Here is a 21,587-nt window from a genome sequence, read left to right on the forward strand (position 1 = left end):
TGTTGGTTTCCACACCCGCACGTGGGCTTCCCAGCAGCGGGCAAGGGCCCAGCCTGGCCTCAGAAGGGACTGGCCCAGCCCAGCAGGCCGCCTTCCCTGCCAGCCCAGGCCACAGCCCCTCTGTTCCCCCCACTCTCGGGGACGCGCTGTGTGCTTAGGCAGCATCCCCGGTGGGGGTGGGGGGGTGATGCCTTGCTGGCTGGTCCCCGCATGCCCTGGGGTGTCCCATCATCCTCTGTGTCTTCGTAGGCTGTAAAGTGCCTGGTCCCAAGTCCCTGGGGCTCTGAAGCCCTCCGTGTGCAGCCTTCCCTGCTCTCCAGCCTGGCTGAGTGCTGAGGCCGCCGCCTCTCAGCCATGCCCCTGCCCCCACTCCACCCTGAGGCCTTGGCCTGGGGGGAGCCCTCTCTGAGCCCCCGAGGTTGGTCTCTCCCTGACCAGCTTCCGCAGAAGAGATCTTTAGGAGCGGGTGCCGCAGGCCAGATGGACGGAGGGTGGACGGGTGGCTGGACAGATGGGACTGGTTGAGGGACCTGCAGCTCTGGGGGCAGTGGGCTGATGTCCTTGGTAATGACCCTGTCCTGACTGGTGGGGGCATGGCTGAAACCTGGGGGCTGTGAGGGGTGGTGTGGGGTAGGGCGGGGTCCTGGTCTCCTAGAGGCTGCCAGGTAGGCAGCAGGAGGGGTGCCTGGGGCCCCCGGACAGGCGTGGTCCCTGAGGCTGGGTGGGCAGAAAGCCACCCCCTGGGTGGGTGCATTGGGGCTGAGCTAGTTGACCCAGGAGAGGGAGGATGGGAGGAAGGCAAGTTGTTGCTGTCCTGCGGGGCTGGGGGCAGGGGTCTGTGTGGTGAGTGGGGTGGGGTGGGTGGGTGCTGGGGGGCTGGGTGTGGCCTGTGATGCCAGATACACACACACCCATGCCCACCCCCGTCCCCTAGACATTGAGATGGCCCCAGGGCCTGCTGTGTGAGGCACGGCAGCTTGGCTGGAGTGCTTAGCCTGGGTGGACTGGTGGTCTTTACCCATGCAAACAGGTGGGCCTGAGTCGGGGGAGCCAGGAGCACAGCTCCTCCGGCGGCCGGCTGGGGGCTCCCCGGGGAGCTGGGTGAGCTCAGTCATGACCTGCCAACTCCCCGCACCCCCGCCGCTAGAGGTCAGGATTCCTGGGCCTTGGCAGGGAATCTGATGCCCTGGCTTAGAGTCTCTGCTGGACGGGGGTGGGGGTGGGGCAGCCACTCTGAGAGGAGGCCCCTGGGTGCTCTCCCCAACAGGCAGAACCATTCTACATCTGTCTTTCAGGTTGTTGGAGTACTGCATCCGTTGGGGTGTCCAGAAAACAGTCCCGTCATCAGACTGGGGCCCCAGCTTCATCCCCCTCTCCCTGAGGAGCCCCCCCCACGCCCATCCCGCAGCCCCAGGACAGCTGGGCAAACTGCTGTGTCCCTGGGGGCCAGGAGATGGTACCGCTTTTGCAGGCCTGCCCACTGGCGGGGCCCCTCTTCCTCCTCCTCCAGGGGGCAGATGCTCTTGGCCTCCAAAGGGGCGCGCACACTGAGAAGTGCTGGGATGTGCCTTCGTGGGGGCGCAGGGCAGGGCCTTGGTCCTTTCTGGACGATGCGGCCTGTCACTTCCCTGCTGCCTTGCTAAGCCCAGGCCGCCGCTCCTCGCACTGTGCTGAGTGGAAGCCAGCCGCTTCCATGCCTCAGGTGTGGGCGGCACTCGGCCCATCTGGGGAGGGGGCCGTAGCGGTGGCCGTTGCCAGGAGCCCTGGCTGGAAGCCGAGCGGCCCCCACTCTTACTCCCCCCTTCCCCCATCTGCTTTCAGCCCAGCTGCCCACCAAGGTGGCCGCTTCGTTCTTGCGGCTCCTGGCCACGATGTTGGTGGGCCGTTACCCAGAGGGGTATCCTCAGCACGGAGTGGCCCAGAGCTGGTGCGACAGACTGAGCCGGAGCCGGGGGTGTGGACAGAAAGCGTTTATTACCACGTGGATACAGACACTGCGGTGCGTGGACAGACTTGACCACCACGACGCTGGGGACCGCTCGCCCCTGCCAGCCAAGCTGCTAAGAGCATCACCTAGGAGAAAACTCGGAAACTGTCTAATGAAGCGCGTGATTTGGGGGAGTCCTCTATAAACCAAAAGAAATGTACACTTAAATAGGCAAATATAAAATACAAAAAAGGCGAGTAGACCTGGTGTTCTGTGTCTGGTAGAATCTAAAAAAATCCAGAAATTGAACTTGTTTCCTCATTTTAATATATCACAGGTTAAGACGTTTGAATGGAGCACGTCCCGGCTTCAGTGCGTGCGTGTGTGCTGCAGGCCTGGGGCCGGCCGGGCTCCTCGCTGTCCCCCGCCGGCAGTGGGCCTGTGGTCTCGGGCGGTGGCGGCAGGGGCCGGGGGCCCTAGGAGGTGCTGATCCCGCTCAGCTCCTGCCGGATGGCTGTGGGACAGGACAGGGCGGCTCAGGGTGGTGGGGACAAGGCGTGCCTGCTGTCTGCCCTGCTCAGTCTTCTGAGAGCCTGAGCTGGGCTCCCAGAGGTCACGAGGCAGAGGCTTAAAGCCTCTGGCTTTTCTCCCCAGCTTCCTCCTGTCCCCAGCCCCCATGGCTGTCCCCCAGATTGGGGCCTGGAGCTGGAATAGCGGAGTGCCGGACGCTTCGCTGCCAGCAGGGCTTCCGAGAAGCACCACACGGCTTGCGCTTTCCCACAGGCCCATCGGCCACAGGCAGGACCCACCCAGAGGTCACTTCTGACCAGGGCTGTGCCCACCCTGCCTCCCGCAGACCCGGGCAGGGACGGGGGGCCCGTTTCCCACTGCCTCCCACGGTCTCCATCTCTGCACACAGGCTGGCGGTGCACCCGCGGTGCACACCAGCTCTGGCCCTGGGGCCCGCTGGCCGGCCCTTCCCCGGTGGGGCCCCCAGCAATAAAGCGGAGTTAATGGTTGGCCTGTGTCTCCGCTCTGGCTCCGGGCCTGGCCTTGCTCTTCATTCATTAACTCCCTTATCTGGCTGGCCCAGGCCCGTGGCGGGTGTGGGCGGACAAACAGGAACGGAGCGCGCTCTGCTGGGGCAAGGACGGGGCGTGGCCGGGTCCTAGCTCTGGGCCGGGGTTCAGGGCTGCCTGCCCCATAGTGGGCCCCCACCTGGCGGGCCGCCTCTGCACAGCACCCCCTCTTTTTAGTTCATGGAGCCCTCTCTGGCCCACGTACCCCGCTGCTGCCATGAGGGCCAGGCCCAGCCTCTGGTGGCGAAGGGAGGCGGGGTGGGCTGGTCTGCGACTCCCTAAATGTCTCCTTTTCCTCTGGCTCCAGAGCTGAGCCAGCTGTATCAAAGGCTCCGGCAGGAACCGGAAGAACGGATGTGATCAGGGCCCTGACCCCTGTAGCCAGAGGCTCTTGGTTCGAGATAGCACATGTCTGCCCCCCAACACGGGGCCCAGCCAGGTGGAGAATGTCAGACCCACAGGCAGTGCTGTGGTTTCTTGGTCCCACAACGCCCCCCACCCCGCCCGCCCCCCAGGGGAGGCAGCTGCCGTCTTAGCCCAAACCGGGTGATCAAAGGCAGCAGTGTGAGTGCACAGACAGGGAGACAGACAAGGGACACGACTGTTCAGGTGGCTTCCACGGTCTCACACTGGGAAGCATTCTCGGACCCCTCTCCCCTTGCACACATTCACGCGTTTACCCCGGGCAGGAAGCTGGGTGAGCGCAGAACTAAATGCACCCTGCTGGGGAGGTGTGTGTCTTAGACAAGTCACTTAACTGAGCCTCAGTTTGCTGGACCGGAGAATGGGGTGATGTGGAGGTCAGGAGGGGAATGGGACTGTGAGCACGGAACAGCAGGCCTCGGGCCCAGGATGCTCTCTCTGGCTGGGCCACACCACAGCTCTGCTGCTTTATATCCCTGGGGGACAGGCTGCCCTGCTGCTCCCCGGGGACCCTGGGTAATGCCCCAGGGCAGACCCGCCACTCACCATCGATGATTTCCTCCTTCACTTTGTGGAGCTCTCGGACCACCTCCTCGAGGATCTCCTGTAGTGAGCAGAGTGGGGGAAGCTGGCTTTGCCAGGGGCTGTGTGTCCCCACAGGGCAAGGTTGGAGAATTTAAATGGGAGCCCCCCCCCAGTCCCGCAGAAACCAGGGGTGGTCCCAGGGGTGGGGGGAGCCCTAGAGCAGGCTGGAGTGTCTAGGACAAGGGTGCTTTTCTGGTGATGACGGGGTTGTGGGCCCAGTGCTGAGCGTGGGTGCCCCCTTCCTCCTTTGCTGGTGCCCTGACAGACTTCCAGCCGCTCTGTGGAGCCTGCCTCACTGTGGGGACCCGAGAGGGTCCCGGCCACTGGCTCCCTCATGGCCACGCAAGAAAGGTCATGTTTACCTGTTTCATCCGGTCCAAGTCTAAGGCATCCAGGGCCACGTCATTCACGCTCCCCACCGGCTTCATCCTGGAGAGGCAGGGCACGGTAAGAGGGCGTCAGGGCCTGCCCACCATGCGGGGACAGTGTGGGAAAGCAGGCTGTGTGGGCCAGCCTCCAAACGCAGGGCCGAGAACCCCGGGGCCAAGCATGGTCCTCTTCCCATCTTCTTTCAAATGCTTTCTGCTTGGACCTCTGGCCACTCTGGAGCTACTCTAAAAGGATTCTAATGGCTCGTTTCCACCTCAAGAGGGTCTCGTGGGTCCTGTGACCGTACTTCCCAACTCTGCGCTACGGACGGGCTGTTTCTGATCTTGGAGCTCCTACACAGATGTGGCAATGCAGGTCACACGCCGCCCCCTCTGCAAAGAGACACCCGCTACTCCTTGTGAGGATTCTGGGTTCCTGGCTAACCTGAGGCTTAGGGAAAGCTAGTGATGACGGCATTAAGTACAATTGCAAAATCCAAATCGCACAGACCATATTCCTCCTAAAGGCATCCACTGCTGGTAACCGGTCCTAGAGTGTAACTCTTTTCAGGAAACATCCTTGGAAGTGGTTTTGCTCTTTTGAGGCACGGACTGTACTTTCTGAAAAGTTGCTGAACTAAGGTTAGCTAGTTTGCTCTTCAACGTCTCATACATGAACCGTCCCTGGAAAATCCTGACAAAATGCTCCTCTGACCACTCAGTCTTTTAAACCAGTGTGGAAGGGTCCACTGCCAGGATCCCCGCATTCCCCGGGGGGAGAACGGTGGTCTGGGCCTGCGGCTCCGGGGAAATGTTTTGTCTCTCAGGGTGAGGGACGGCGGACACACGCGCCACCTGGTAGGGCCGGCCCGGCTGCAGGGGCCGGTCTCCAGGGTGAGAGCAGGCCCTGCCGCTTCGGACAGCAGGGTGAGGGCCCGGACAAGCCAGACCAGGGCTGCTTCTGGGCGTGTGTCTGAAGGGAAGGAGACCGCCCTCCTGAAGCCAGGGCCCCCCACCCCGGTCATGGCCGCATGACTGACAGGAGCCTCCGTGTGGAAACCACCCAGTCGTCTGCTGGCGGACGGATGAGGAAGACGCGGCAGGCACATGGGCCCGCCAGCCCCCACAACAGGGTGACCCTAGGGCGCAACGCAGAGTGAAACCGGTGGGGCAGAGAGACAAGCACAGCGTGGTCCTGCTGACGTGTGCCATCGCACGAGGCCAAACACCCAGAAGCAGAGGCAGTGGCTGGCGGCCCGGAGCTGGGGGGCAGCGGGGGAGGTCAAAGGGCACACAGCTCAGCGTGGGGGGAGACGAGGGAGATCTGGGGTCTCCCGTGTGCTATGGGGTCTACGTGGAGGCACACGGTGTCATGCACCCGAGAGCTGCTAAGCCAGCGGTTCTGGAAACTGAGGCGGTGGCCGTGTCAGCTAACCTGACCTTGGGGAGCCTCGCTGCGTGCTCGTGGACCGGCATGCAAACGCGGACAGTGTTCGATGTCAGACCCTAATAGAGCTGGGAAAACGATCCCCTGAATAAGTCAAGATTAGTGGTCCAGTGCCCAAGCAGGAATTAAAAAAGAGCAGGGGCGCCTGGGTGGCTCAGTGGGTTAAGCGTCTGCCTTCGGCTCAGGTCATGATCCCAGGGTCCTGGGATCGAGCCTCAAATGGGTTCACTGCTCAGCGGGGAGCCTGCTTCTCTCTCCCCCGTTCCCTCTTTCTCATAAATGTATAAAATCTTGGGGAAAAAAGTAAAAAAAGCAAAGAGCGTGCCCTGCCCCCCGCCTGGCTGGACTCGAGAAGGAGGCCCAGTGCGGTTTGGAGGGAGCCTCACTTTGGATCCCGAAGGGAACGAGGTGCAGCCTGAGACCCCGGCCCCACACATCCGGCCTGCGGGCGCAGTGTCTGTCCCAGCAGCAATTTCCCAGGCCACCTGAGCAAACTGCTTCACCTCTCGGGGCCTCAGTTCCCCCATGTGCACCAACGCCCCCCATCCCACCCTGAGATGGACTGTCGCCACACGCCCCCTTCAGAGCCCTCTGTGAAAGCAGAGGACAGACCGGTCTCAGGGGTGGAGGGTCTCAGGGGTGCAGAGCCCCAGCCCGAGGGGGGACAGGCCCAGACAGTATCCTTGCCGGGGCAAGGGACAGCTGGCTGCCCATCCGCGCTGCACCTGCGGGAAGTGCTGGGCCCGCTGCGGTGCAGCCCCAGTGGCCTGGGCCCCTCCCACCTCCTGCCTCCTGGGGCCTCGCTGGGCTCCTACCACCTGCCTGTTCCCCTGCCCCTTCACAGCCAGAGGGAAAGTGCTGGTTCCCCACGGCGCCCTGTGCCTACAGCTTGAGGACCAGGCCTCCCCCACACATGAAGCCTTCCCGGTGCGTGACCCTTTGTGCCCCCTCGGAGCTCACCTGCCCCAGCCTTCCCCACCTGTGCCCCTGCTAGCCCCCGTGGCGGCTGTCTGTCCTGTTAGCTGCAGGTTGGTCACAGGACCTCAGCACTTACCATCTCCAGCTTGGAAGGCTGTCCCCGCTCTCTTTGCAAGGGCAGGCTCTCCTCAGCCAGGGCAACTCCAACGCTGCTCGAGAGGCCTGCCCCAGCCCACGTGCTAAAGCACGTCTGCCCCCAGCACGGTCTGCCATGCCCCCCCGTCTTCCACACAGCACCTTGTGGGCAGCCGCGGCTGCCTTGTGCACAGGCCTCCGGATAGAAAAGGAGCTCCTTGCGGGCAGGGACCCGCCGGACCCAGCCCAGAACCTGGCTGACCACTGAGAGCCCGTTCCTGATGCCTGGCCCCTGTCATCCCTGTTCCTGCCAGCGCCGGCCGGAGCTCCCCGAGAGCCTGGCTAGCCTCTGCGAGACCCAGCGGTCTGCTCCGTGGGAAGGGCGACCCCATCCAGCCGGGGCGTGGCAGTGGAGACCTTTCCCAGCACGGGCTCCAGGGACCGGCAACCTGAGGCCCCACTGGGCCTGCGTGACTGTGTGGCTGTCCTCCTCTCACTTCTGGGGCCCCTCCGTTTTGAATATTTCATCCTGCTATCACGCCAGCTTTGGGTTTGGGAATACAGTCAGGGAGACGTGGTTCTTCTGGGGGAAGGCGGCTGTGTGTGCTGTGGGCGGGGGCCGGGGGTGCTCATCTGGGATCAGCTGCGTGGCGGCACATGGCTGTGGCTGGTGAGCACGTCCTGTGTCCAGCGGTTGCCACCACACAGCTGTCGCAGGACGCAGGGGTTAACAGGCCTCTTTATGGGGCTGGGGAGGAGCGGAGGCCGGGAGAGGCCACCCGGCTTGCTGGAAGTCAGTCGTGGAGCCCGGAGCCGGGCTTCGATGTCAGCCTCACTCCACCATGCCCCCAGGCCCCGGTCTCTCCCTCTGGGAGGGGGCAGCCAGGAGCAGGTCTGCATGGCCCCTGGCGTCCCTCCAGCCCTGCCTGCCCCAGGTCTGAAGGAATAGGCCACCCTTTCCCAGAGCAAGTTGTTAGGTGACAGGACACGGGGCGGGTTTGGGAGTGTTAGTCACAGGCAGGGACAGAGGAGGCCCCCGAGACGGGGCTGTTCGATACCTAGCGTGAGGCTGCGCCTGAAGGGGGCTCTTAGCTTCGGGGCTCTTGGCCACAGACGGGGTTCTAGGGCACGGAATGAAACAGACACGTGAATCGCCCTGTCGCCCGCCTCGGCCCCACCGGACTCGCAGCAATGCCTTCCCAGGGCCGCTCACCTGGACAGTAATGAGGACACGGGTTTCTCCACCGAGTTGCTCCGCTCCCAGGGCTTCCGGCCAGCCTCTGTCAATCCACACAGTGGATGGAGAGCTTCAGAGCTGGGAGGACTCTCAGCGGCCACCCCCCACCGCACCCCAGGCCGCTGGAGGCCCCCCACGTCTGAGGGCGCAGAGCTGCCTCGTCAGGAAGGTCGGCTTCGGGTGGAGCTGGAGACCTGGCTCTCTGCCCCCGGCCTCCCTTAGGGCCAGGTGGCCCTTGCAAACTTGCGGAGGGCCCTGCTGTCACCCTGTGTCTCCCCGCTCAGGACACAGCTCCTAGTCCCTCGGCCTGGTTGCGGCCTGGCTCTGAGTCCTCTCACCCCGGTTGGGTCTCTTCTTGGGAGTGTGAGCCCTGCGGTCGGGGAGCCTCTTAACTGTGACCTCTGGGGTCGACACACGACTCCAGCAAAGGGCTGAGTGGGGCGGAGGAAGCGCTGGGCCTGGCATCCCTCGGGGCGGCCCGCGGGCCCCGCAGGGACACCTGCGGCCCGAGATGCGTGTCTGCTCCATGCCCTCTGCCCCACACTCCCCTCCTGCTCAGGCCCTGAAAGCTGCTGCTCCTTCCATCTTCTAAGTGGTGCCGCATTAGTATTCCATTTTACTTCGAGAGAGCTGTTGGACTCAACCGAACTCCCTGGCTTTGCAGGTGAGCAGAGAGGCAGAAGAAAAACCCCGAGGGGCTGCAGGGAGGCCCGCTGTGGGTCTGAGGAGGGTCTCCCCAAGGTCACACAGGCGGGGGCCTGCACGCACGGAAGGTGGGAACACATCTAGGCTCCAGGCGTGTGGCCTTGAACAAAATGTGTCACCTCCTAACCGGGAAACATAGAACCCTTCCCTGGGGAAGGGACGTGGGACAGGGAGACGTGCACAGGATCCTGAGTCCCCGGTGGTGGCTCTGAGGCGGAGAGGGCCCAGAGGGCAGCGTTGGGGGGAGGCAGCCACACCAGCCCATGAGTAGCCCTCCGCTGCGGGGCGCTGGCCGGCCTGCCCTCTCTGCCTCTCCCACCTCGCTGGGGAGGACCGGCCGGGCTCGGAGCAGATGCCACACACAGTGTGCTGAACCAGCGGGAGCCGGGGCGAAGCGGCCTCTCCCCACCTGTGGCCTCCACAACCTCGTGCCCGTCGCAGGGCGGGACAGGGCGCCTTACCTGAGGAGTTAGGTGGCTGGCTGGCTGCTCGGGTCCCCGGGGATGGAGAGGTACTCGGCTCTTCCTGAAATGGAAAGAACAGCTCTGCCCTCACGCTCTGTTTAGGAAGACAGTCGGGGCAAGGGCAGGGTGCTCTGACCAGGCCACGGGGTAGCATCTGTTCCTCATATTTTCTAAGGAGCAGGTATTGCCTTAAGAATCGGCCAGACAGGGGCGCCTGAGTGGCTCAGTGGGTTGAGCCTCTGCCTTAGGCTCAGGTCATGATCCCAGGGTCCTGGGATTGAGCCCCACGGCGGGCTCTCTGCTGAGCAGAGAGCCTGCTTCCCTTCCTCTCTCTCTGCCTTCCTCTCTGCCTGATCGTGATCTCTGTCAAATAAATAAATAAAATCTTAAAAAAAAAAAAAAATCAGCCAGACAATGAGCACCGCCTTCAACAGGCACAAACCCGCCACCTTGGTGGGGAGAGGGCTAGCCCCGGGGTGGGCGGGGAGGCACAAGGCTGTGGGGGGAGACGTGGGCTCCTGCAGAGCGGGGCTGACCTTCTCAGTGGCCGGCAACAAGCCCTGCCCATAAGGGAGTCCCTGCCAGCTCACGCAGCTGGCCCACAGGAGAACAGATGCGGCCGGAGCTCAGGGGACCTTCTGCTCCCTGGTCCCCCCCAACTCTCCTGTCCCTCCTGTGAACCTCCTGGTGAAGTTTCTGTCACAGGTATGTCCAAGCCGGGTGCATGTCTGTGCCCCAAAGGCCTGGTGTCTCCCACCAGCAGGCACATGGGACGGCGAGGGCTGGGGTCTGCTTACCGCTTGGCTTTCATCTTCCTTTTTATCCGCCGGCCTGTCTGTCTGGGAGGCTGCTTTTCTCCTAACACAAGGAGGAAGAAGGTGCAAATCATCTCCTGAAGGTTCTCACACGGACCCAGATGCCTCTGCCAGACACAGCCTGGTCCTCAGAGGAACCTGTGGTGGGGATCTGACTGCACTTTGGTGTGAAGGAGGCAAATGTTCAAGCGGCCATGATGATGCCCGGGGGAGTGTCTGGGCCTTCTGTGCTCGTCCCATGACCCTGGGCACAAAACGGGTCTGGGCAGGGAAAACAGGGCCCGGGGGACATTCCTACGTCTGTTTACAGCACCTGAGGGTGGGAAGAAGTTGGTATGCACCCTGTCCAGGTTCCCTGGGGGCCTGGGTTTGGCCACGTGGCAGCTCTGCTCCCAGGACACTGAAGGAAGGCCAGGCCACAGGGGACCAGGAGAGGCGACCCCGGTCAGCGCTGGGGGAGCATTCGGTCTTCAGGTTGACTGGCTTGGGTAAGGGAACCCCACACCCTTCTGGGAAGGAGAGAGACCTCGGAACTTAGTCCTATAGCCACACCCTCCCTGCTCTGGAAAACCACTGTGAGCCTGTCCCGCTCAGAAAGGGGAGGACCCCGGAGAGCTGGGACTGATGTCCTCTGCTCCGTCTGCCTGCTCCCCACTTGCCTGGACGCCATCTCTCAGCCTCTGAAGCCCGCCCCTACATCTCAGCCTCGGTGCTTATCTCCATCTGGCTGACTCCCATATCTACAGGGCCTTAGTGTCCCCGGAGACAGGCCGCTCGGGCTCGCAAAGCTGCCGGAGCACGCAGCACGTGGAACTCAGGAGGCGAGGCTGTCACCGCCGAGGGACAGGCCCGCAGGGAGCTGCTCCTCCTAGAAACCGGGGGACGCCTCCCCGCCAACCTCTTCCTCATAAGAAGGAAGCCAATTCTGGGGCGCCTGGGTGGCTCAGTTGGTGAAGTGTCTGCCTTCGGCTCAGGTCATGATCTCTGGGTCCTGGGATCAAGCCCCCACATTGGGCTCTCTGCTCAGCAGGGAGCCTGCTTCCCCCTTTCTCTGCCTGCCTCTCTGTTTACTTGTAGTCTGTCAAGTAAGTAAATAAAATCTTTAAAAAAAAAACCAAAAAACAACAACCCCCCCCCCCAAATACACTTTTACACAAGGTCCTGCTCACCTCTGGGAGATGGAGCCCGACATGTCTGCGAACGAGGCTATCTCCTGCAGCCTGACCTGCGGTCACTCTCCTCCATGCCCTGGGCTCTAGGCCCAGCGGCTTTTTCAGCCTTCCCAGTGCTGTAATATTGCCCACTCGCCTTAGCCTGGACAAGCATTCGCTTCCTTCCCGGCTGTGCTTGTGTGGAACCTCCTCTGTGAAGGCCTCCTGGCTTTCCCCAGGGAATGGCTTGCACTGGCATGTAGCCCCAATGCCTTGCGAGCCTCCACTCTGTTGTGTGACAACTGCTCACAGTCTGTCCCTGCTCTTGGTTACCTGCGTGTGCCGTGGGTCAACCTCACGGCTCTCTTTGCCACTCCCAGCGGGTTCCCTCTGCTGTCCCTGGCCACGTGTGCAGGGGCCCCGGACAGGAACTGTTGGCACTGCCCCTGCTGCAAAGCACCAGGCCAAGCGCCTGCCCTCTGGGGGCCTGGGTTCCCGTCATTCTCACAGAGCTGTGTGCACTTAACAAGGGGCTGCCCCACTGTCCGGTTCTCACGCAAGGCGAGCCCATTTGAGGGCAGGGAAGCAGCCAGAGACTGAGAGGAGATGTGGGGGGGGGGGGGGGGGGAGACAGATTGGGAGTGAGGCCGGGTGCGGCTGTGCACAAGGAGCATTCCGATTGGCCCGGGGAGCCACGGTGCCGGCAACCTCTGCCAGCACACTCCTGGAGGCACGCCACGCTTACGAGGGACAGCAGCCCCTCTGAGAAGGAGCCGCCTAGCCCCTCGGCTGCCGCATCAGCGGGGGAGCGACTGTGAGGCACAGTGACAGGCCGTTGGCAGGAAGCACGCCTGCTGGTGTGGCAGAGAAGGGCTGAGCAGCCCTGGGCCCCGGCACCCAGCCAGCACGTGGACGGAACTCCTGTTCCGTCTCCCAGGGTGGTGTCCTCTGGGCTCCTGCCACTTCAGAAGGCCCTTCCCTGTGCCCCACCACGAGTGCCCCTACAGAACTGGCCCCGCAGGCTCCGGGACATCTCATTTCTGTTGGGATCTTAAGTGTGGGAAATGAGCCTCTTTCCCCAGAACCGATCTCCGAGATGATCTCCAAATTTCCCTCTGCTGGGAGCGGGGCTGGTACAAGGGAAGCTGTGGGAACCAGATGAAGAGGGGCTGAGAGCCGAGAGGACTCCCCTCGGCTTGCTGCTTCGGGCTGGGCCCTGGAGAAGGGGAGCCTGACTGACAGTCCCCTGCTTGGCTAAGCCCAGGTGACAGTGGGCCCTGGGGCTGGGAAAGGCTACACTTGGACACCGAGGAGCAGGAGATCCCTGTCAAGTAGCTGAGTCTGGGGGCCGGGGGGTGAACACCCACCTCTTGGCCAGCAGCTTGTTCATTTCTTCCATGAGGCCTCCTCCACCACCCCCACTGCTCGCGCGGTTGGTGTCAGACTTGGAGGTCCCGCTGGGACTGGAGCCTCCGGATGCATCTTCTGGCTAAGGGGTAAGGACGCAGCATTTTAGGCTGGTGTCTGTGGTGGGATGTCGCTGGGGGTGGGTGCAGGCCAGCGTGGACAGGATTCCTACGATGGTGGCATTGGAAGAGGCCCAAGGCTCTCGAATCCCATCTCCCCGCCCTAAGCCCCCAGCCTCACAGGTGACCCAACAAGAGCCCAGCAAGGGCCCAGGACTGGCTGGTCCCAGTTAGACACTGCCCAGCTCTGCTGACTCATGTCAGTGCCCTTGCTACAGTGGGTGAGCCGTGACCGGGAGGAGGCAGTTCTTGGGAAAGAAGCCAAATTCTGTCTCGGAGGTATTGCCAGAACCCTAGCCGCACTCCGCTGCCCTGTGGCTGCTCCCCGTTCCAGGCCGCCGGCCCCTAGGGCGGGCGTGGGAGGCAGGAGGACCCAGATCCAGGATACCTGGGCCTGAGTCCGAACCCTGCAGCTGCCCGCCGCCTGCTGGGCCAATTGCACCCGTGGCCATGCGTCAGTCTCCCCACTGGCCTGGGGCTGCTGCTTGCCAGGTGGCGGAGCTGGGGGGCCTTCCCCGTGCCTTGCAGATGAGGGAAGGCACTGCCCGTTGGGCAGCTAGAAAGCGGCGCCAGGCCCGCCCGCCCGCTCCCGTGGACGCTTACCCGCTGGACTCTCCTCAGCTTGGCCCCAGCCAAGGCAGCAGCCAGTCCGGACACGGAGCTCTCGTCGTGGCTGGCGCCCTGGGCTCCTCCGGCTGGCAGTGGGGGTGGGGGCGGGGGGGTGGACCCCGTGGGGGGGGGGGGGACAGGGGGGGGGGGGGGGGGTGGGGGCCCGCTACACGAGAGGGGGGCACTGGCTGCAGATGAGGGGTGCCCCGGTGGGAGGATGGGTCCTGAAAGGCAAGGGTGGGGCTTAGTCGGTCCCCAGTTCCCAGTTGCTACTTCTCTGGAAGGAGGGACAGAGGGCAGCCTGGTCCTCTGAGGGATAAGCTCAAGGTGCTTCTTCCAGGAAGCCCCCATGGAATGAGCCCAGCCCTGGTCCGTCACTCCCAACCCCGGTGTCCCCAGCATTCTGGGCCTTGGTGGGACCCGGAGTGTCACGTACTTAACATCCCTTGAGCTCAGCCTTCTCTTGCTCTAATGGTGGTCTTCCCATGAGAGATGAGGTGCTTTGGTGGCACAAATTCTCTTTTTACTTCCCTGTACCCAGAGCCTCCCCAGGGACCAGCCCCTGTGGGTCCCTGAGAGGCAGCTGTGACTGGCCTGTGGTGGGTAACTGAGGCCGCAGGGCAGAGTGGGGCATATGTTAGGGAGCCATGCTGAGCGCTGGGCTGTCCTCGGCCCACCATCCACACAGCACCCCCCCCAGCACACAGTGAGCCCCCACCGTGTGGCCAGCACGGTGCCAGCGCTGGTGAAAGTGGCCACGGGCTCTCTGTCATGGCCTTGTGGGCAAGGAGTGAGCCAGCCACACAGACGGAGGCAGGTCTGTAACGGCGGCAGGACGGCAGGAGCTCTTGGGGTGAGCACACGGGGGCCCGTGGGGGAGGGGCTCCAACAGCAGAGCCAGATGGTCAGACTTCCTTGGGGAAGTGGCCGCGGTGCTGGGATGGTGACAGAGGGGCAGAAGTTGAGTTTGGTGAAGGAGTTAGGTCGGGGTCAGAAGAGGGTGGGAAGTGCCAGAGAGACAATCGACAACATGGAAGGGGCCGCCAGGAGGCCAGCTTGGTTGGGGCGACGGAAAGGGGTGATGTGTGACTGGGGCCCCCAGGGGGTCTTGGTGCAGAAGTCTAGCTGAGAGGAGGTGCTACCGGCCAGCATGCCCGAGTGGGGGCTCTTGCCACTGGGCAGGGGTGGTGCTCGGTCTTCCCGTCAGTGAACCGGGGTATACTCCCGGCACAGGGTGCTGGAGGGCAGTGTGCAAACGCAGGATCTGGAGGCACCCACTGGCCGGGGGAGTCCCGGGCTTACTCATCGGCACTGCCCCCCTTCAGGGAGCCTTCTCCGGCCTCCCTGAGCTCAGGTGCAGTCAACGGTGAGGACGATCTTGCCCCTCGTCCGGAGGGCTTCTGACTCCCGGGGCAGGTCGGGCCCGCCTCCGTGTGGCCTCGCAGCTCGCACTGACTTGGTCACCACGTGGGCGCCGGGACGGCTCAGTGTGCTCCACTCGTTTGTGCCCCTGACCGGACACCGAGCTCCCTTGGGCGGGGGCCGCATGTGCCTGGCTCAGCACGGTGTGTCCCTAGCCCTCCACACGGTGCCAGAGCCACGGCCCGTGTCCATGCAGCATCTACTTGGACAGCCAGTGCTGGGGGACCAGAGGCGGGCGGGTAAGGGCCGGGCCGAGCTGAGCTCATCCCCTCCCCCCAGCTCTGTCCCCTTGTCCCTCTGCTTTCAGCGGATGGGACTGTCACACAGAGACCCAGGCAGCAAGCAGCTCTTCACGGAGGGCGTGAGGTGCCCTGCGAAGGGGCCGGGCGCGGCGAGGGCAGCAGGCCCCAGAGGGGCGCTCACCTGCGGCCGAGGTTCTTCTCTCCAGAGACTCTTGCCGCTGCTGCTGGTGCTGCTGCTCCATCACTTGTCTGGAAAACAACAGCAGAGCAAGCCTGACGTCCCGGAGCCGAGAACAATGTGGCTCTGTGTCCCGAGCGCGGGCTGCAGAGTCGGGTGTCTCTGGCACTCCCTGAGAGCCGCTGCACGCCCGGGGCTGGGGGCCTTGGCCGTGAGCTTGCCCTGTCCGCCCCGGCCCTGTCTGCTGGGCTCGCTGTCGTCACTCACAGGAGGCGGGGCATGTGACTGGCTCCAGGTCCCCAAACAGGCAAGGGCTGGTGGCACCCCCTGAACAGGGAGCCCCTCATAAAGGCTGGGGCGACCATCTGGCTGAGTGATTAAGCTTCTCCCCAGGATGGACGTGCCCATCTGGGTTTTGGGGGCCTTTGGCCTCAGCAGACCTGACCTCGGGGGCCCCCATTCTTATTACACCTAAGTTTCCCGGAACAGTTTAGGCACTGCTGGTTGCCGGAAGAAGCTGACCCTAAGGCTGCAGCACGTCCTCATTCATTTTACCCCAGATCCAGCCACAGACTAGGCCTCTGTTAGCAATGCTACGTGCGCCTCAGTGGGCACGAACCTCCCTGCTCCTTCAGGCAGCGTGACCTCGGTGCTCTTGAGGGCAGGTCATGTGAGGACACCGGCGCACAGATATGTCTACAGAACCTGGGACTGAGATGCTGGGGCGGAAGGGGCCTCGAGGAGTCACGCACACCCTGGAGAGTGGCCAGGCTTCAATGGCGTTCACCCACTCTAATTTGCTCTGCCCGGGAAGCACAGGGCAGCTACTCTGGGAGCCAAGCAGCAGTCTCTGCCTGGCGGGGAAGGCGGGAAGGGCGGCGGGCAGAGCAGGAGATGGCGGTCGTGTCGCGCTGTATCCTCGGTTCAGAGCCAGGTGGTGTGTCTCTGGTGGGGGCAGCAGGCACACAGCCACTGCTCAGCAAGTGCTCTGGGAAGTGGTAAGTGCGCGGAGAAAGGAAATAACACGGCTGCTTTCCTCTGCGAGAAAGGCCGGTGATACAGCACCTCCTCCAGAGGGACCCGACATCACTGCAAAGACCACTGGGAGGTAGTGAGCTTTCTGGTTCCTGCTTTGGGACGGTGGCTTTGTGAGCACCGACAAGTCACGCCCTTTCCCTGGGCCTCAGCTGCTTCTCTGGAGAGGCAGCGACAACACGTGTACCGGGGGCTCTTGGAAGGGCTCTGTGTGATCCCTACGAGATCATGGAAAAGACCTTTCTGGGACGAAACGTGTTTGAAAAGCTCTCAGCAGTGCTTGCATCAGCTTTTCTATCCAAACTGCTGAAACATCCCCAAACTCCAACTTTCCCAGCAGGATCCACATGCTTAGATGCCCTCAGCAAAATGAAGGCGCTTGGGAATCCTTAAAAATCAGGTGTGGACTGAAGAACCTGTTTGCGAGAGAATACAAGGTTCTGGTGCTTGGAATCAACGTAAGTCACCTCTCCCTGGAGCCTCCCTCTGTGAGGCGTCACCCCCACCCCCACCCAGTGGCCTGTGTTGACTCCTGCAGTTGAGAGCCGGGCCTCCAGGGGGCGCTCTGGCCCACGGGCAGCGGACTGCAGGCGGCCTGGAGAAGGAATGCCCGGTGTGGGTGGCGGCCGATGTGATGCAGGGTAGTGGTTAACCAGTTCCGAGAGATCTGCTTGGACCCATCTGCTGCCTACACTGACTCCTGAGTCTGGTGGGGCTCGCGCACGCCCTTCTTGGGGTGGAAGCAGCCCCAGGACCTGAGAGGGCGGAGCTGGGGCCAGACGGGCTGCCGGTCCTTGTTCTCCCTAACTTTTTGTTACTTTGGGCAAGTCCTTTCTGCTCGCCTGGCTGGCGTGAGGGACGGAACCTGTAGCAGCAGCCCGGGAGGTCAGGGTGAGGAGTAAAGCCAGCCCAGACCTGTAAGAGCCCTTCACAAACGGCAACGTGCTGTATTGCGGCCAGGCCAGAAGACAGGCCCACGGAATTGAGAGACCGATGGGAATTGACGAAAGGAGTGTCTCCTGCCTGCAGGCCGCGTACAAGCACACTCCCATCTCTACCTCGTCTCTTTGAGGCGAGTGGAGCGAGAACACCACTGTCGTGTTCCAATAGGAAACAGGCCTAGAGCAGGAACCCGCCCACGGTTCCAGAGAACCCCGTCACAGCCAGCAGGCTCCCAGAGGTTATCAAGCCGTGTGTGGCCTTTACTCCTCAGAGTCAGGGAGAGGCTAGAGGCAGGAGGGCCCTGGAGATCCTCCCAGCCAGCCGAGGGGTGGGCACGGGGCCTCCCCAACTCCCAGCCCAGGATTCCACATGAGCTCAGCTGCAGGCCCCCGGCTCAGCCCCTCTTCTGAGAACCTGGGTGGGGAGGGCCTGCACCAGGTCCAGGTCCTGGACACAGCTCCCACAGAGCCCGATCTGGAGCCACTCAGAGACGCAGAGCCCCTGCCAAGGCGATGGCAGGCTCCTCACTGGCCCTGCCTTCCCCGGCAACATGACCTGGGGCAGCTGCTCCTTCCTTGGCCACCATGAACTCTTCTGTAACTCCTGGGCAATGACAGTGGCCCTTCCTCCTAGTTCAGGAGCTTTAGAAACTCCCTGGAGGGGGGGTGGGTGTCAACCTATGGCCCACATCCCACAGGAGCTGCCGGCTCCACAGGCTGGCAAACAAGGACACCCTCACAGCCCCGGCCAGGCTGTTGGAGAGCAGCGGCAGCCCCCTCAGGGCGTTCATGGCCTCTGTCCACCTGTCTCAGCCACGAGGTCAGTGGGCTGGGGTTACGATCCTCCTGAGGCCGTGGCCCCTGCCCGAGGCATCCAGTGAGGGAGTGTCGGGCAGCACAGCATGGAGCCTAGGCCACAGGCCTCAGGCAGACAGCCCTGGGTGTCCACCGCCCAGCTCCAGCAGCGTGGCCTTGGTCATGTTACCAAACCCCTCCACAGAGTGACAACTGCCTCCTGACACATGGGGGAGGCTTGAGTTCAGTAAGAGGGACCAGCACCTGGGGTGCTGCAGACTGGAAGTCTCCATGAGACCACACATTCCCTTCCTCACCCTGGCAAAGCTGCAGAGGCCTGGCTCCCGCTTCCCTCTGGTCAGGCCTGTCCCCCGCCCAGTGACTATCTCTGGGAGTCGAAGGGCCACTGGCCCTGCTGGGTGTGGGATTACCTTCTCTGGATGTCCATCTCTTCGGGAGAGGGGCCATTCTGCACCTGACGCTGCGTGGAGGGGCCTGTGGGACAGAGAAGCACAGAGGTTAGCGAAGAAAGGCCCTGGCGAGTGAACCTGGAACTCTCCCGCCTCTGCCCTCCTGGCCCACAGGAGCCGTCCCTGACCTCTCAACAGGCCCAACGCCACCCCCAGCCTGTCCCCTCAATCACCTCTCTGTCCCTGTCCTGGGGCTCTTCTCCCAGAGCCCATGAACCGGACTGTGTTGCTCCCACAGCTCAGAGACAGTCCAGCTTCTGAGCCCTCTCCCCTCCCTCTCGGACCATGCTCGCTGTGTGCTCTGCACATGGCACAAGGCCGTTCCTCCTAACACCACCAGTGGCACCACCAAACCAGGAGATCCGTTCTGTCCTCCTCGTGAGCAAAGGACTGACCCTCATGGTGGGTTAAGCATCCGAGCCAAGGACTTGCAGTTGGTCTGGTGCAGCCGCAGCCCTGGCTCCTCACCATGATGCAGGGCCCATCGGCCCGCCATCTGGGAGCCTGCAGCTGTGGGCACAGCGAGGCAGGGACGGCAGAGGCGGTCACTGGCCGGGCCACACCCTGGCCCTGCTGCAGGGGCCTGTGCTCTGATGGGGAGTGGGTGCCGAGCCACATTCACAAGAAAAGACAGGCTTCTGCCCCAAACTGAGAAAAGGCTGATTGTTCTTTCTCTTTACCAGCTCCGGTGTCACTGGGGAATGGCACACAGTCACAGGGACAGGGCAGAGTCTGGGCAGGCTGGTCTCATTCTTCCCTGACCACATGGGGAAGGGGCTTGTCTCCTCCCTAGGACAAAATGGCAGCCCACTCAGCCCACAACAAAATCCACCATGTGTAGAAGGCTTCTTGCACAAGTGCTCCGAGCTGCCAAGGGATTAGCATGTCGTCCCCTGGATCAGGGGCACAGCGGGAGAGACATCAACAGAACCTCAGAGCGGAAGTGGATCATCTGGGGCAGGCCTCCGGCCAGAGCACGGGAGTCTCCTGTGTGCCTCCCAGGCCGGTCCTCCTGCCTGATCCCAGCAACAGATGACACTACCTCCCGTGACCACAGGCTTTCTGCCACAGAAGTCTCAAACCTACCCATCCTCAAAGGCCCTGTCCCCACCACCAGGTGGGACACAACATGGGTCGAATCTTTTCATGCCCAAAGCGAGCTGCCATGGTCAGCGGCTTCCAGACCTTGCTGTCCTGGGCCCCAGTATCATCTCCAGTCAAGTTTTCAGCGAGCCACGCCTTGCTGCCTTGCTAGCCCATGTCAAGTTTCAGTGGGGGAAGGAAGAGGATCCAGAAGGCAGGCACTGGGCCTGCTGCTTGGTGGGAGGAGAGGGTCTCCCAGCACTCAAGGGAAGATGCTTCCCGGGGTGGACCTGCCTAACCCTGCCCTTGCTTGGTGCCTTCTGCTGCACTCAGAGCAGGGGTGGCAGAGAAGGGGTCGGCACACGGACAGACACGGCTTTTGAAAATGCTGGTGGGGCGGCCTGGCACTCGACAGGCATGAGATCGTGAGCTTTCTCTCCCCATCACTAAACACATTTGTAAAAGGAAGTTACTAAACATATACCACTTTGTTCTCTTTTTACAATAATTGTTTTTTCTGACTGTAAGTAACATATGTGTTCAGGACAGACATTAAAAAATTTAAAACAGGGCACCTGGGTGGCTCAGTTGGTTGAGTGACTGCCTTTGGCTCAGGTCATGATCCTGGAGTCCTGGGATCGAGTCCTACATCGGGCTCCCAGCTCCACGGGGAGTCTGCTTCTCCCTCTGACCTTCTCCCCTCTCACGCTCTCTCTCAAATAAATAAAATCTTAAAAAAAATTTAAAACAAATTCAAAAACAAATCCTTGATAAGGGATCTCTTTTGTCTCCTCCTCGGCAAGGCCCCAGTCCTGGTGCCCCTTCTGCCTTGTTCTCAGGAAGCAGGGGCAGGAGAACCCTGCCACCCAGCAGAGCCAAGGCACTTCCCTAATATAACTTCATTTTCACTCTCACAACCCTGCTGGCCACCGAGAGGACTTGTCCTGGGGAAGGTGGGCTGGAAAAGGGAAATAACTTGCTCTGGGTCGCACAGACAGCGAGCAGCAGAGCCAGACCCACACGACCCACAAAGGCCACTCTCTTTCTTCCGTTCGGTTACACCATGGGGTTGTGCCCTTCTGGGACACACCACCAGAAGAGCCACAGGACAAGCGGCTGCAGCCCGCAGTGTCCACAGGTCGGACAGGTGTCCTCTGACCCCCACCCAGAGGCTCTGTGCCTCCACCCGCTTGTCCTGGCCAAGGCAGGAGGGATTTAAGACCGCTCGGCCTCCCCTCCCCATCCCATTCTGGGACTTGGGCCTGAGCTGCTCTGCTGCTGGCTGGACTTCTGGAAAATTGAGCTGCTCTGCCTCACTCTAGGGCTGGCCTCGGCTGCCGAGCCCATGCCTGAATCTGGAGTCGCCCTTCTTCCACGGCTGAGCCCATCCCGGAGACCCTGTCTGGCACCTGGTATAAGGACTGGAGCCCTCCGGTACCCTAGCCAGGCCCTCTCTAGCACTGAGGTCACGTGATTTGGGCTCTGTCGGCTACTGAGATGTCTCTGTGCCTGCCAGTCTGGTCTGGTCTCGGTCACTGTGTCTGTTTCCCATCCCTTTGTTGGGACCCCCGATGACAGCCAATGGCTGTCTGTTGGGCTGGACTTCCTTCCAATACCTTCAGCCAGCCTGTTCCTCCAGAGGGTGGGGGGACATCTGACAGGAACCTGGCTGCTCCCAGGGGGCTCTGGCCCCCTGCACGGCAGACATGCTTTAAAACCAGACAGTTGGAATTTCAGATACTACAGAGAAGGAAAAGACAATGATGCTCGGTTGCATGAGGCCTTCCGTTCTTCTCAACTAAGAAAATGTGAGTCTGTTTTGAGCTATGAGAATTCTCGCCATTAGGAAGCATGGTCCCTGTCTCAGGTGGGAGCTGGGGCCCGGGGAAGGGGCCTGGCAGCGTCACAAGGGGTATCTGTCGCAGACATGAGGTTCCCACTGCCTCCTTACTCCTGGCCGATTCCCCCCACTGGCTCCAGCGGCCCCAGCGGCAGAGGCAGGGGTGAGGGGCAGGGAGGAGGATCTCTCCTT

At 62.3% G+C, this 21,587-nt stretch overlaps 1 protein-coding gene across 4 annotated transcripts in view; it reads right to left on the minus strand.

Moving 5' to 3' along the window:
- Positions 1-1,955: 1,955 nt before the first annotated feature.
- Positions 1,956-21,587, minus strand: part of EVL (Enah/Vasp-like) — a 141,990-nt gene continuing 122,358 nt past the window's right edge. For 3 of the 4 annotated variants that reach the window (XM_032839694.1, XM_032839692.1, XM_032839693.1), the window contains exons 4-14: positions 18,434-18,497; positions 15,235-15,302; positions 13,384-13,613; positions 12,622-12,743; positions 10,086-10,146; positions 9,286-9,349; positions 8,096-8,162; positions 7,941-8,003; positions 4,377-4,443; positions 3,976-4,033; positions 1,956-2,441 (exon numbers count right to left, since the gene is read on the minus strand). In XM_032839694.1, coding sequence (XP_032695585.1) covers positions 2,404-2,441; positions 3,976-4,033; positions 4,377-4,443; positions 7,941-8,003; positions 8,096-8,162; positions 9,286-9,349; positions 10,086-10,146; positions 12,622-12,743; positions 13,384-13,613; positions 15,235-15,302; positions 18,434-18,497 — 902 coding nt within the window. In that variant the 3' untranslated portion in view covers positions 1,956-2,403. The remainder of the gene's footprint in view (positions 2,442-3,975; positions 4,034-4,376; positions 4,444-7,940; positions 8,004-8,095; positions 8,163-9,285; positions 9,350-10,085; positions 10,147-12,621; positions 12,744-13,383; positions 13,614-15,234; positions 15,303-18,433; positions 18,498-21,587) is intronic. The other variant, XM_032839695.1, reaches the window with a different exon arrangement.

The sequence above is a fragment of the Lontra canadensis genome, unplaced genomic scaffold (assembly GCF_010015895.1).
Source record: "Lontra canadensis isolate GAN:19392208 unplaced genomic scaffold, GSC_riverotter_1.0 scaffold108, whole genome shotgun sequence".
Taxonomy (NCBI): domain Eukaryota; kingdom Metazoa; phylum Chordata; class Mammalia; order Carnivora; family Mustelidae; genus Lontra; species Lontra canadensis.